A 13,361-nucleotide genomic window follows, 5' to 3' on the forward strand; every position below is an offset into this window, starting at 1 on the left:
CTGCGAGGGAGTCTGAGCACACGTGAATCACAGCTGCCTTTTATTGAACACCTCCCCTGTGCCAGACCTGTGTCATCCTTACAGATACCATCTTCAACACCCGTGAGGTAGGAACCGTCATTATCTCCATTTTACAGACAGGACACCAGTGCTCTGAGGCAGTAACTCGCCCAAGGTCATGGTGCTGGCGCGAGGCGAGGCTGCACCTGAAGCCCCATTCCCCCTCCAGCACAGGCTGCTGACCTGTGCGCCAACTCCCAGGGAGCCCAGACCTGCCTGGCACCTCCTGGTCCTGCAGACCGCCTCACCAGCCTCCAAAGCTGACCCTAAGCCCAGCAGGGCCAGCAGCCAGCACCTCTGACTCCAAGTTGCCTCTAGAGTTGACCCGGCCTGGGACAAGCACGACCTTTTTCACAAGTTGTCTTGGCGACGTTCACCAGGGCTTTGTCAGTTGAGGCCTGAGGCTTTAGTGAGGGAGTCCAGCAGCTGGAAGTAACTGTACTTGAGGTCATACTCCATGTCATACCAAAAATTCACTGGGGGGGAGAATGGAGACCAGAGCATGAGGGTCCCCCTTCTAACCTAAGCTTCCCCACCCACCCCCAGGTGACCTGGGCAGCCCCTCACCGGCAATGCAGCCATGGGACTGCTGGACATGGTGGAACCACAAGGCAGGCAAGTAGAGCATCTCCCCAGCTTGCACTGTGCAGTGAAGGGCCTGGGCCTGACTGTAACTGGGGTACCGGGCCAGATCTGGAGCCAAGGGGTCCAGTGGGATCCACGGCACCTGGGGACATAGCAGATGCCAATAAGCAGGCCCAAAGCCCCCACGCCCTCCAACTCTGTCCCTGCCAAAAGTAAACATCACAGGCCCAGCCCTGTTCAGCACTGGGAGGCCCCACACAAAGGGATTCTTCAGAGCAAGGTGCTACTTCTCTACAGCCCAGACTCCAAGGCTTCCCCCTCCCTGGGGCCTAGGAACAAGGCAGACACCTTCTCCATAGCCTCTTCATCCACCACCTTGAAGGAGCCCTCTTCAGTTAGCTGGTAGGTTGCCGGTGTGTACAGCTCTGAAGCCAGAGGAAGAAAGGTGTGGGGACCCTCAAAGGGCCTGGAGCTTGCCACTTGTTCTGTGGGTGCAGGGGCAAGAGGGTCCCAGTGCAGTGGAGATGCTGTGCCCAGACCTCAGGCCTGGGGCCCAGTCTGCCTGGGGTTCCCCACTGCCCTCCCTCTATCTTGGGCCACCTGCTCCCTCGCCCCTGCAGGCCACGCCCCCTACCATAGGGGATGAAAGGCCGGTCGCTGGGAGGATGCAGCAGGAAGTGCTTCTCTCCTGAGATGACACAGTAGAGGTTCTCATAGTGGTCCTTGTGCACTGTGACACAGAGGGCCCAGTGGGCAGGGTTATGAGGGGCAGGGCACAGGACGAGGCAGATGATCACACTTGGGGCCCTGCACCCCAAGACAGCTTGTGGTGTGGCAGAAGAGTACGCAAATTCACAGCAGGCTCAGGGCAATGCCGAGGAGTCCAGCGGGCATTCAGGCATCTCAGATCTCTGCCCACCAGGGATTTGATGCTCGCCAAGCCCAGGGCTCACCTTCACCAAGAGGGGAATTCGCACAGACAGGGTTCTTCTGTGTTTACCCCCTGACCTAGCTGGCCTTCAGAGTGCTTTCTAGGCACCTAGAAGAAACAGTGTCCCCCACCGCCAGTGCCATGGGCACCTTCACCCACCTGAGCTGTCGGGGGAGGCTCTCTGCTGTGCCTGAGCCCCAAAATCCCCGAAGAAATCTCAGAGAACAGTCAGCCCAACTTCCTTCCAGGCCGAGCCTTCCACTCTCGGTCCTGCCTTCCCTCCCTCTCACCTTCTCCCCACCATTGCCTTCCCATGACACCTACACGATGTTACAGCAGATGCCTCCCCCAGCCAGAAGTTCACAGCATCAGGCATCTTTCCTGTGGGTCAGAGGGAGGAGGGTCGGTTAGGAGAGGGCATCCTGGGAGGCCAGGCTGGGAATTAGCACCATACAGTAATACTGGGGCAGAACCGGGATGGGGCGCAGAGGGGCCCCAGGGAGAGAGCAGGGAGAAGGGGCAGCGGTGGGCAAGCATGGGCAAGTGCCTCTGTCCCCTGGAGCAGAAGGAAGGGCAGCAACCTTCAGTAGTTCATCAATCTGAAGTCAAGACCAGGGGACCTGACCCTCTGGGGCCAACTGTGTGGGCCTCATCACCAAAGGGAGAGAAACGGCAGGCAGGGCTGGCTCCCTCCTTCCCATTTCTCCCCTGCCTGGCCCCCACTCACCCAGTGCCTCAGAGGCCCAGGGCACGTGGGGCTCCAGATCAGGCAGCAGCTGAGGAAGCTCAGTGGGCAGGTTGGAGCACTGCTTCTGTACGTAGAGGACTCCGGGGTGCTGGGCTCGGCCCTCCAGCACATCCAGCACGCAGCTGAGGGGCAGGCAGCGCTCGGCAGGCATCACAAAGCGGTCCCCTTGCACGGCATCCGCGTAACCATCTGGGGTCACTGCCACGCTTACCTCCGTGGAGCCCACTGTGGCTCTGGAGGAATGGATGTTCGGCCCGTGCCCACAGGCCTCAAAGCACTGCCCACATCCCACCCAGGACAGCCCTCACCTGAGATAGGAAAGGGACCACTTGTGGAGGGCCGGCCAATGATGCAGGGCATTTCGGATGATGCAGGGCCTGTTGGGGCAGACCCAGTCACGGTAGAAGTGGAGTGGACTGGGGGGCTCATCCAGGTAGGGCACAGCAAGAGGCACACTGAGCTCTGAGAGAAAGAGGATGGGGTCGGGGGCTGAAGTCAAAAGCACCTAGTTGCTGCCTCACTGCCTGCATAAGAGATGGAGAAGGGCAGGACCCACTGTGCCCCGGGGCAATCCCTATAGGTGACCAAGGGACCCTGCACAACCGGGAATAGAAGAATGAGGAGGGGAATTTGAGGGAGAAAGCGTGAAACCACCATAAACATGCCAGGATGGCCTATAAGAATCCACGTGGCCAGGGGCTCAGCCCACAACCCGAACCCTTCATGGGGTCACAGTGGCCCCTTGGCTTTCCTACTCTGGATTGGCCAACCTCCTGGCACCATTAGGAAAGGCAGCCACTGAGGCAGTGCTGTGAGTCCAGAATGGGTAGAGCTGATGCCCCAAAGCCAACGCTGGTATAGGTGGGCCAAGGTTCTGGAAAGCGCCCTCCAACAGCAGTATATACTGGGCACCTAAAATGAGCTCAGTACTGACCAGTGTGGAGGTATTCAGGAATGATCTGTGTCATCTCGAGAAGCTTACAACCTAACTGAGGAGACAGGTTGCTACGCAAAACCACTGGAGGAAAAGTAAGGGCTGAAGTGTCTTTCTGGTCTTAACCGAACAGCGTCACCACCCTCAGACACCCAGGGCTACCACGTGCATTTGAGTAGCCTGTGCAGTGTGCCACCTACGCAGTCGTCTAGAGTGGTTCTGTGTCCCCCTTAACAAAAATCTCTCCCTTTTGACACTTCCTTCTCCCTCACTCCTGTCATCCTGTTGGTTATCTCTAAGTCCTGTTAATTCTACCTCCCAGACCTCTCAAGCCGCACACCCCCCTTTCCTCTGCTGGTATCCACATTCATAGTTAGCTCATGTGGGTCCTCAAACACCACTTCAACAAGACTTCCTTCCCTGGCCACCTTTTTTAAAATCGAAACCTGCCCCCAACAATCCTTATGTCCCTTTCCTTTTTATTTCCATCATGTAGTACCATCTAACACGCTATGTATTTTACTTATCCCAGTTATTCACTGGTGTCTCTCTCTTGCTAGACTGTAAGCTCTGAGGGCAGGGATGCTTGTCTTGTCCACTGACGTATCCCTATGACCTAGAATAGTACCTGGCACACACAGGTACTCGGTAAATATTTGCTTAATGATTGGATGAAAGTTTCCAGCATCTCCTGGCTGGATGATTGCTGCAGTGAACTAACTGGTTTCCTTGGCTTAATTCTACTCCCCCTCGAAGCATCCCTCATGCTGGCCCCAGTCATCTTCCTAAAATACAATCTCATCTCGTCACACCCCTAGTAAAAAGTCCTTTGATGGCTTACCACTACTCCTTACAAAAATACAGTCTGCCTTGGGGCACACTCATGGTGCTCTGTGATCTGGCCCAACCTACTTTTCCAGTTGGGTTTCCTCCTGTCTGGTGCCTGTCCCTTAGCACACATTCTACTCAGCTGGTGCCAAACATTGTTCCTACAGCTCAGACTGGAATGCCTTCCTCCTGGCTTTTATAAAGGCTTTAAAGGCTTTGCTGTGTTATTTTCACCCTTGAAGTCTCGCCTGAATATCTTGGCCCACAGTGGGTGGTTATTACATCCTATCCTAAAAGCCACTGCCCTCATTTTCACCTCTGAGGTCATGCTGTCTCTCATAGCAACATCTCTATGCTCATCATCCTGGCCTTGCAATCAGCTGGAAGGTGAAATGTCTTTAGATCAAAAATTGAAACTGAGCAGGAAGACTGGTGAACCCTGGAAAAGTGTGCCTGCTTCACTGGCTAGAGAGGCAAGATGGAAACCACCAGGTAGATGAGAGCGCAAGGGGGAAGAATTTGGCAAAGGACCTTCCCAGTCATGTCAGCCCATCCAAACAGTCATCTGGGACGGGGGGTGATTTGGGGTTCAAAAAATCCCATTTATTCTCACTGGCATTCCTAAAATACGTGGAAACTGCCTTTTTTTTTTTTTTTTAACGCTTTGTATTTTCTGCAATTATTTCAGTTTTACTTTCTCACTATTTAATAGGTTTCCTTTAGAGAACAGCCACTGTTCCCTCCTGGGGCTTCAAAGTGAGAACTTCAGAAAGGATCCAAACAACTTCTTTGGTCGAACAATCTTTCTGCTAGGAATTCAACTGACAAAAATACACATGTGCACAAAGCCTCTGCTCCAGGCACATCGACCTCCTCACCGTTCCTTGAACACACCGGGGACACTCCCACCTTAGGGTATCTGCCCCGTGTGCCCTCCATCTGGATTGTGCTTCTCTTGGCTCACCTGATGCCCTCCTTCTTCAAGCTAGTGCTCAAATGTCGCCTTATCAAGTAGGCCAACTCTGACCTTCTTATTTAAACCTGTGCCCTGTGCCCCACCCCCACATCCTGAGCCTCCTGATTCTGCTTTACTTTTTTATCCCATAGCACTTACCTTCTAACCCATTTTTTCTACCATATAATTTACTCATTGAGCGTGCCTATGGCCTGTCTCCTCACTTAGAATGTCAGCTCTACAAAGGCAGAGATTTGTTTTGTTCAGTGATGTATCCTAAACGTACTGAATAGAGCCTGGCACACTGAAGTGCAAAGTTTTCATTAAATGAATACTTGAAGTATTCGTTGCAGGAATGAAAACAATAGATTGGAAAAGACCAAAATGCCTATCAATACTGGGCTGATTAAGTAAATTACAGCACTAGTACACAATTGTGGAACTGAAAAAGATCGAAGTAGAGAAATATAGAATGATTTCAAGATACAGAGTACAGGAGAGTGTACTTAGCAGGCTACCATTTGTATAAAAAGTGAGATATATGCGTGTGTGCAGATACCAACGGCATTTCTGGAAGGACGCACACTGGAGCCTGGAATGGGAGGGAAGCTTACTTTACATTATAAGCCCTCTGTTTGTTAAAATATGTACCTCTGTTACTATTCAATGATAAGAAATTGCTTAAAAATAGAAAGAGAAAAGGGAGTAAAGGAGGGAGGAAGGAAAAGAGAAAAATAAAAACCAAGCAGGGGAAGAGTCAGGGATGACTAGCACAGCTGCCTCCAATCTTCCCAAAGCTCTGCAGCTCTCCCAGCTTGGAGGAGTCTCTTCCTGTGTGAAGAGATCCAGCTGGGGTTGAGAGAGGGCGAAGCCACCGCCTTAGACTTCAAGACGGGAAAGGATAGGAAGGGCAACGAGAGAATGTTCTGGTATTCGGTGCGGGCTGACCGCGGGAAATACAGGACAGCACCAGGGTCAAGACTGGACCGGGCCGTGAGAATAAGGTGAAGAGTCACCCCCAAGTAGCCACGAAGCTGTGGGAACACGACAGGAGGGCTGAAGACCCACCCAGGGGGCTGTGAAAGAAGAGTAGTCAGAGGGGGCCACCCACCAGTCACGTGCACGCGGTTACGAGGGCCTTGTGCACAAGAAACAGGGTGCACCTTGGTGTCAGCGGCCCAGGAAGGAGCAGGGCGCGCCCGAATCCAGGACCCGGTTCCCAGCAAGCCCAAGGCGCCTCGCGCGTCATGAGGCTGCTCCGCGCTCGAGACAGCCCACTCACCCCTTGCCGCTGCAGGGAACTCTCGTAACTCTCTCCGCACGGCGTCCAAAGCCGCCTCCGCCATGATGCCGCCGCCCCGAGACCCCGCCCCGGCCCCGAAGCCCCGCCCTTCCCCGCGGCCTCGCTCCAGGGCTGTCTCCTGCAGCCCGCCAGGCTGCCAGCCCTCCCCGACACCTTGTGCTCCTCCTACCGCTGACGTTTGCAGCCTCCTCCCCCGCCCCGACATGACGACAGATTCTGAATCCAAGCGGCGAGCTAGAAACCGTGCCTTCTCTCGCCTGCTCCACTCCAGGGCATCCCAGAATTAGCAAATGATTGTGTTTATTGACGAGTTCATACATCAATACAAACGAACATGTTAAAAAAAAACAGCCTCTGCCCCATGAGACCTGGGGAGTAGGGAAGGGCCAAGGCCTGGACAAAGTATAAAAGTTATAAATAAGGGTCTTTCAAAACTGGGTCAGGGCAAATCTCAACGGGGGCGGCAGTTGCCGGTGGCCTCAGACATGCAGAAGAGGACGGGCGCAAGACCTCCCCCACGCTGGGCTTGGGGTAGGGAAAGGGCGGCCACCTTCTCACAAACCTTGGCAGGAGTGTAGCTCCTTCTGTGAGGGACAGACTGGCTGAGGATGGTGAAGAACCAGAGGACCAGGCCTGAGCTCATTTAGGGTGGACTGTGGCTGGTGTGCTGGTTAGGGGTACACCGTGAGTGGATTTCTAACCTGACCCGGGCAGCCGCAGTCATGCCCAGTGTCCACCCTTAGCTGTGAGAGTTCCTGGGCCAGGATTCTTTGCAGCTTGGCGACGCAGGTGGTGGTAATAGAGAAAAGTGAGGGTGAAATAAGTTTCATCTGTTCAGGTGCATTCAGACTGATGCAACAGAGCTGGCACCCTTCAGAATCCAATTTCTTTCTAAGCCTCCACCAATAAAGCCAGCAGGGCCCAAAGGCCTGTCCATGGGAAAATGGGCTTTAGTGGCCTAGAGCTGTGGCAGAGCTGCCCTGACTTACCTGAGACAGAGGGAAGCAGTGGGGCCCAGAGACACATATTCTTTACCCCAACTCTTCGCTTCACTACTTGGTCCTACTGTACTTACCCACTGTGCCCTATCTCCTCACCTCTAAAACTGCCCTTCTAATTCTCATCTATCCCCTCACCTCTACGACTTACCTGTCCCACCTACCACCTCTCCAGTGTCTCTTGACCCCTGCTGCAGTCCCATGCACCTCCCTCTCTTCAACCTCCAGTATCTAGAGCACCCCTCTGAGGAGGCTCCTTCTACTCAAACCAGATAAACTGTGGGCCATCTCCACTAGGCTGCGGACACCAAGAATCCAGAATTCAGGTTTAGTGTGTTCCATTCCCTTTCACGTTCTTTGATAGTAGCAAGGTGGTAAAGCTAGGGCAGGCCATGAGAGGAAACCAGGCACACATCAGCCAGCATCAACGTACGTACGTACGTACGTGTGTGTGCGCGCGTGCATTTATATAGATTTCATCTGTGACCAAGGTCCTTAGAAGGTGAGCCAGCGCCCTGTAAACCATGAGGGAATTTCCAACACAGGCTTCTGACTAAGCATCACTCAGGATGCAGGGAGAAGGTGGCCTCCAGCAACCTGCTGGGGACCAGGGCTGGAGGACAGGGAAGGTCAAGGAGCTGAGGAAAGGAGGCCAGGGCTTCATGTATGCCCAGCAGAGGGCTTTACTGTCCTGCAGCAATGTCCCACAGCTGGCTCCACAAGTTCCGGCCAGGAGAGAGAGAGGGGCACAGGAAGAGACAATGCTAGGGCCCTCTTGGAGGGGGAATGGGAGTGGAATGTGGGGGCTCAGGCCTTGATACCAACTCAAGCCTCCTGATGGCTGGGAGTGCCCTGGAGGGCCAGAGGGCTCTGCCTTTCTGAACTGCCAAGAAGTGGGGGAAATAGATAACCGCTGCTCTGGCAGCCAGGGGAGTGCAGCTGGTGTGGGAGGGGAAGTGGAGGTAGAGGTAAAGCTCCGCTGTTGGCTAAAAGGCATGGATACCAGATCACCTCTCACCTCTACCCCACTGAATACCCTGTGTGTGCTCCACTCCAGGGAGCTGATCCCTGCAGTAATTTCAAATGGCTTCTAAGAAGAGAGGGCTAGCTTCTCCCCTAGATGGGGCATGCTGCCCTCCTACTCCTCACAGCACCAAGATGACGAAGACAACCAAGACCTACCCCTGCATAAGCCACTTGAAGGGCTGTGGAGGCAGGAGTTCCAAGAAAGTGAGGCAACAGTCAGGGAAATAAATTAATAAATACAGGGGTCCCATGAGGAGCAGCTGGGAAAGCTGCTTCCCCTCTGAGCACTGATCCCTGCTGTCCACTCCAAGCATCCCCACAGGTTTTGGTGAATGGAGGAAGGGCTACAGTTTGGAAGAGGGGGAGCATTCACTTGGGACAGGCTTCTGGAACTCAGAGTCTGCGTTCCATGCGCCGCTCCACGGCTCGAAGCAGCAGCTCTGAGTATTGCTCTAGCAGGGCCTGCGTCTGCTCAGCCCCCACTGCCCCAGGGCTCCCGCCAGGGCTGGACACTGCAGCCCCGGCCAGGATGTCAAGCTCCTGCCGCACTGAAGAGAAGGTGTTTCTGAGGAGCTGAGTGATGCGACTTTGCTCCACTGAGGGTGTCTTGCAGCTGGACACCTGCAACAGGAGCCCAGAAATGAGCTGGAGGAACAGCGGAGGGGACTGCATAAAAGGGATAGGCCCCACCTGGGTCTAGCCTGCCCTGGAAGAAGTGGCCACATGCCCTGGTGGGCATGGCTGGGAGCTCCATGCTCCCAAGATCAGCAGGTATGACCAGAGGCCAGGGGATGGCGGCAGACCCTGGGGGTGACCATCAGATTATGGCACCATCTACATCTTGTCATCAATTCCTCTTCAACTCTTGGCCTCTGCTGGACTGTCCCCTACGTCTATAGCCAAATCATTTTTGAATAATAATTACACTGAGACAACAGACATAAGCTGGGATGGTTCTGAGCAAACTAGGACACGTGGGCTCTCTACACCCCACCCCCCTGTCTGAGGATATCTCCAGCTCTTAGCCAGAAATGACCAATGTGCTCAGTTTAAGAGCCCTGAACTCTAACCCACTCGCCTCCTCAGAATGTTCTTAATTGCGCCACCCACCCGTCAGTGCAAGAGCCTTATCATTATGTTCTGGACACTCAGCTCGCACTACCGACATGCTTTTTCCTTCTGCCCGCGGGTACCCGACACATACCAAGTGGTAGAGCCGCACTGCCTGGCGCACGCTGCCCTGGAGCTCTGCCACAAGTTGTTCGCATTGCTCCAGGCTCATGGCTGGTTCTGGGAAGGACAGATACAGCTCAGTAAGGCCTGGCAAAGCTGCCCTTTCAGTCCTCCCCACCCAGGGGCCACTCAGAGTGAAAAAGGCCTACCCCCACCCCCAGCATCACCTGCACTCAGTCCCTTCCTCTTGCCTCCTTCCTTCCGAACACCCTCCCAACACCACACAGAAAACAAGGTCAAGAGGAAAGGGCCAGTCCCAGTCCCAGGGGCTAAAAGGCACTGAAGGGGCAAGTGGGCCACAGGGAGCTCATGAAGGTTGACAGGAGTGTCTCACCATCAGGGGTGTGACTTATGGACTCAGACAGGAGCAGACAGGACGAAAAACGCCAGAGGCTGGACACACAAAAATGGGATGGAGCCAGAGAGTGGCCAACAGAGACAGGAGAGAGAGGATGGGGCAGGAGGTGAGAGCTGGGTAGCTGTGCACACCTGAGTCCTGGCTCAGGGCTGCCCCTGGCTTGGTGTATTCCATGGGGCTGGGAGTCTTCTCAAGGGGTAAGGGCTGCAAGTTCTCAGGGCCTCGGAGGAGGCTGCTGACTGGCAGTTGCTGAGCATGGGGGCTGTTGGGCCCAGGCTGAGCCTGGCACTCTGTCCTAGGCTTGGGAGTGGCAACCTCCCCAAAACAGGCCGGCCTCTCAGATGTATTGTGAGCCTTTCCTAGGCCCACTGGGGAGCCAGGCTGTTCTGCTTCACCAGGGGCCCGGCCCTTGGTACCAGGTGAGAATGTGGCCAGGGTAGGACGATCAGGCAGTGGCTTTGGGATATCCAGGACCAGGTGAGCCCGGCTGGGCAGGGCCAGCTTGCTGAGTGGTGAGACTCGGATGTGGGCAGGAGCTTGAGGTTCAGCCACCAGGCCCAGGTTCTCCCCAACAGAGATGCTGCGGGATATCTTGGCCATGGAACTTGTGGTGGGGTTCTGGTAGGAATGGGGCCGAGACAGACGACTATCAGCCTGGGGTAGGGAACGTAGGCGCCTCTGTACCTCCATCTCCTGTAAGAGCAATGGGCCTGGTGGAGGGGCCTCATCTGCAGAGACAGAGACACACACACAGGTCAGGGGGTGAGGCAGCGTCTCAGGTTCTAAGGGTCATCTCCCTAGGAGCTGCTGTGCCTTATACATACCCACCAAGGGACACCCACTGGCAAGCACAGTGACACCTAGGGCTACATGAGCCCACCTTCCTCTAGCACACCCCCGTGTTCCACACTCCCCACACCCGGAGCTGAGCCCGCCAGGCTCCTCACCCTGTGGCACCAGACTCTGCACAGACTGGGCTTTCTGGAGTCTGCCTGAGGGGCTGGCTGTGGATACTCTCTTGGGGGCGCAGCTACTATCTGGGTTGAGACGGCGTCGTGGCAACAGCACAGGGGCTGCCTGCTGGGGGCCAGGCTTCCCTGGGGAAGGCTCCACCTCTGGGGGTGCTCCTGGAGGATTGGCACCACTGCCTCTCAGCTGCTCGCCAGAAGCCTGCGGCACCTGGACCAGTCTCGACGTCAGTGCCAAGCTTGAGGAAGATGGGGACGGTTCCCTACAGGGAGGAAATGTGGAAGGAGGCCCAGAGAAGGCTCAGGGCTCCTGCCTGCCAAGACGGGGAGAGGCTCTCACAACACTAGAGAGGTGCTAGGAGAGAAGGACAGGCACAAAGCCAGCCAAGCCGGCTGTCCCAAAACTTAGAGTGCAAAATACTGCTGGGCATAGAAACAGAGCCTTGGAGAGAGGAAGGCTGCCTGCTGCCCCAGGGGCAGTACTGGCCCTGTTGGGAGCACTGCGAGGTCAAGAGAGCCAGAGCTCCTTGTAGGAAAGCAAGCGCTGCTGTGGGGAGAGTACCTGAGTTGGGGGGTCTGCACTTGCAACAGGAATCGTGAAGAGATGCTCCGAGACTCTGTCCGCTCTGGTACCCGGACTGGGCCCCCTGCCAGGGTGACAGAAATCATGTATGGGAGTGAGCCCTTGGCCCAGATTCTGCCTCTCCCAGAAGGCAACCCCAGGGCACGGCCTGCCCTCAGACCCTCCCTCTCAGCTGGGCGAGGAGGGAAGAAGGCTAGATTGCAGTAACCAAATGCTGGCCCTCTGACCACACCTGGAGCAGCCCCATTGGCCAGAGTCTCAAAGTGCTGTTTTAGAAACTGCTCCTGGTCCGGGGTATGGGGGCTGCCTTCCTGCAGCCCATAGGGGCCAGTGCCTCCCTCCTCTTCCTCCTCTTCCTCATCACCCTCGGCTGGCTCTTCAAGGTCTGAGGAAATGCCATCCACACTCAGGGGCTCCGTGCTCTCAGAGTCTGGACGTAGGGGAGGGGAGAGAAGCATCACGCTGCACCCACTTGTCGCGAGCCTCCACTCCCACCTCAGCACACCGACCTTCGCGGTCCTGGCCCCACCTCAGGGCTGCAGCCTCACCTTCATTAGGGTGCTCAGGGCTGGAAAGACGACTGCTGCTGAAGTCCACAGAGCAGGCGCTGTCAGGGCTGTGCTTCTCTGAGCCCCTGCTGCCAGTGTACAGTCTTCCCAGGGTCCCTCGGGCTGGTGCCTGCACCTGGAACTCACTGCCAGGAAGGCCAGCAGGGGAAAGAGGAGGCAGTAGGCAGTGGTGAGCTGGAGGAGCAGTGGTAAGTCCTGCCTTCCTTCTGCCCCACCCATGAGCAGGACTGGGGATGAGGCAGAGGTGCAGTGGTGGGCAAGCCCTGAGTGCCCGGGGCCAGTCCCCCACCCAAGTACAGAACATGTGGAGGGAAGGAAGACTGAGGGGTGCATGGCCCTAGAGGTCTGCAGGACCCTTGCCTGGTATCCAGGGTGGGGCTGTCACTCGGCTCAGGGTAGACAATACCATCTTCGATGGGTGCAGGCCCCAGGTCTTGGGCAAAGACCTCTTCCTCTTGGGACAACAATCGGATAAGGTGGGGGCAGGAACAGGGTTGGGAAGCCTGAGGCCGAGGGGGCTTTTCATTCTGGGAACACACAAAAGGGCAGCAGGGTGTTTGCTAACATAAGCAAGGGTCTGGGAGAAGAGGTGGAGGTGGGCAAGGATTCAGTGGGCACCAATTCTAAGGGAAGCTCCAACTCTGAGGTCAGACCCCATGAAGCCAGGCTGGGCTCCAAGTGTTCTTGAGCTTCTGGAAGATCTACATCAGCACTCTGGGCTGCCAACCTCCAGCCACCATTTCACATCATGAGCCCTCCAAGGAACCCAGCCAAGGACAAAGGCAATCCTTTGCTTCTCCACCCCATCACTGTACCACAGCTTAGCCGGCTCCACCTGTCTTTGCCATTCAGGTTACCCATGTCCCACAGGGGCAGAGCAAGCATAGCTGGATGAAGGCTCAGGCCCCAGTTGTTGGCACAAGGCTGGCTGAGGCTCCTTGGAGATCTCTAGATTGCTGGGAGAAAGTGGGCTCACCTGGCTAGCATGTGAGGTCTCAGAGGCCTGCTGACCATGCTTCCCAGGACCAGAAGGGGTCATGGCCAGAGGGTCCTGACTAGGGCCCCGAGGGCTTGGGGCCAGTGTCTCCAGCTGCCGCAGGTCCAGCATGGAGCAAACACTCAGCTCCACACCTGGCTGAGCCCAGCGCCCCCTTCTTCTGGGTCTTTGGTTGGCTGAAGGAGCTGGGTCCAGGAACTCCTCTGTCTCCTGTGCCTGGTGTGGGGTGGGGGGTGGGAGTAGAGTAACGGTAACAATCACACAAGAGTATTAGCAAACACGTGC

At 55.8% G+C, this 13,361-nt stretch overlaps 2 protein-coding genes across 3 annotated transcripts in view; both read right to left on the reverse strand.

The window, feature by feature from the left end:
* Positions 1-23: 23 nt before the first annotated feature.
* Positions 24-8,732, reverse strand: JMJD7 (jumonji domain containing 7). 2 transcript variants are annotated; one of them, XM_032481467.1, is made up of 8 exons: positions 6,324-8,732; positions 2,633-2,786; positions 2,304-2,557; positions 1,901-1,957; positions 1,280-1,375; positions 994-1,130; positions 628-787; positions 24-536 (listed from the first exon to the last, which is right to left on the reverse strand). In XM_032481467.1, exons 1-8 carry the CDS (start codon positions 6,547-6,549, stop codon positions 448-450), a joined length of 1,173 nt encoding a protein of 390 aa, XP_032337358.1. In that variant the 5' UTR covers positions 6,550-8,732; the 3' UTR covers positions 24-447. The 2 variants fall into 2 exon arrangements, with proteins under 2 accessions (XP_032337358.1, XP_032337359.1); XM_032481468.1 differs by having other exon boundaries at positions 994-1,070; positions 6,324-8,730.
* The window catches only part of MAPKBP1 (mitogen-activated protein kinase binding protein 1), a 49,318-nt gene continuing 42,584 nt past the window's right edge, over positions 6,628-13,361 (reverse strand). The window contains exons 23-31 of the mRNA XM_014554322.2: positions 13,056-13,292; positions 12,440-12,606; positions 12,059-12,204; positions 11,743-11,940; positions 11,490-11,574; positions 10,907-11,190; positions 10,091-10,687; positions 9,573-9,658; positions 6,628-8,989 (exon numbers count right to left, since the gene is read on the reverse strand). Coding sequence (XP_014409808.1) covers positions 8,762-8,989; positions 9,573-9,658; positions 10,091-10,687; positions 10,907-11,190; positions 11,490-11,574; positions 11,743-11,940; positions 12,059-12,204; positions 12,440-12,606; positions 13,056-13,292 — 2,028 coding nt within the window. The 3' untranslated portion in view covers positions 6,628-8,761. The remainder of the gene's footprint in view (positions 8,990-9,572; positions 9,659-10,090; positions 10,688-10,906; positions 11,191-11,489; positions 11,575-11,742; positions 11,941-12,058; positions 12,205-12,439; positions 12,607-13,055; positions 13,293-13,361) is intronic.

Source organism: Camelus ferus, chromosome 6 (genome assembly GCF_009834535.1).
Source record: "Camelus ferus isolate YT-003-E chromosome 6, BCGSAC_Cfer_1.0, whole genome shotgun sequence".
In the NCBI taxonomy this organism is placed as follows: domain Eukaryota; kingdom Metazoa; phylum Chordata; class Mammalia; order Artiodactyla; family Camelidae; genus Camelus; species Camelus ferus.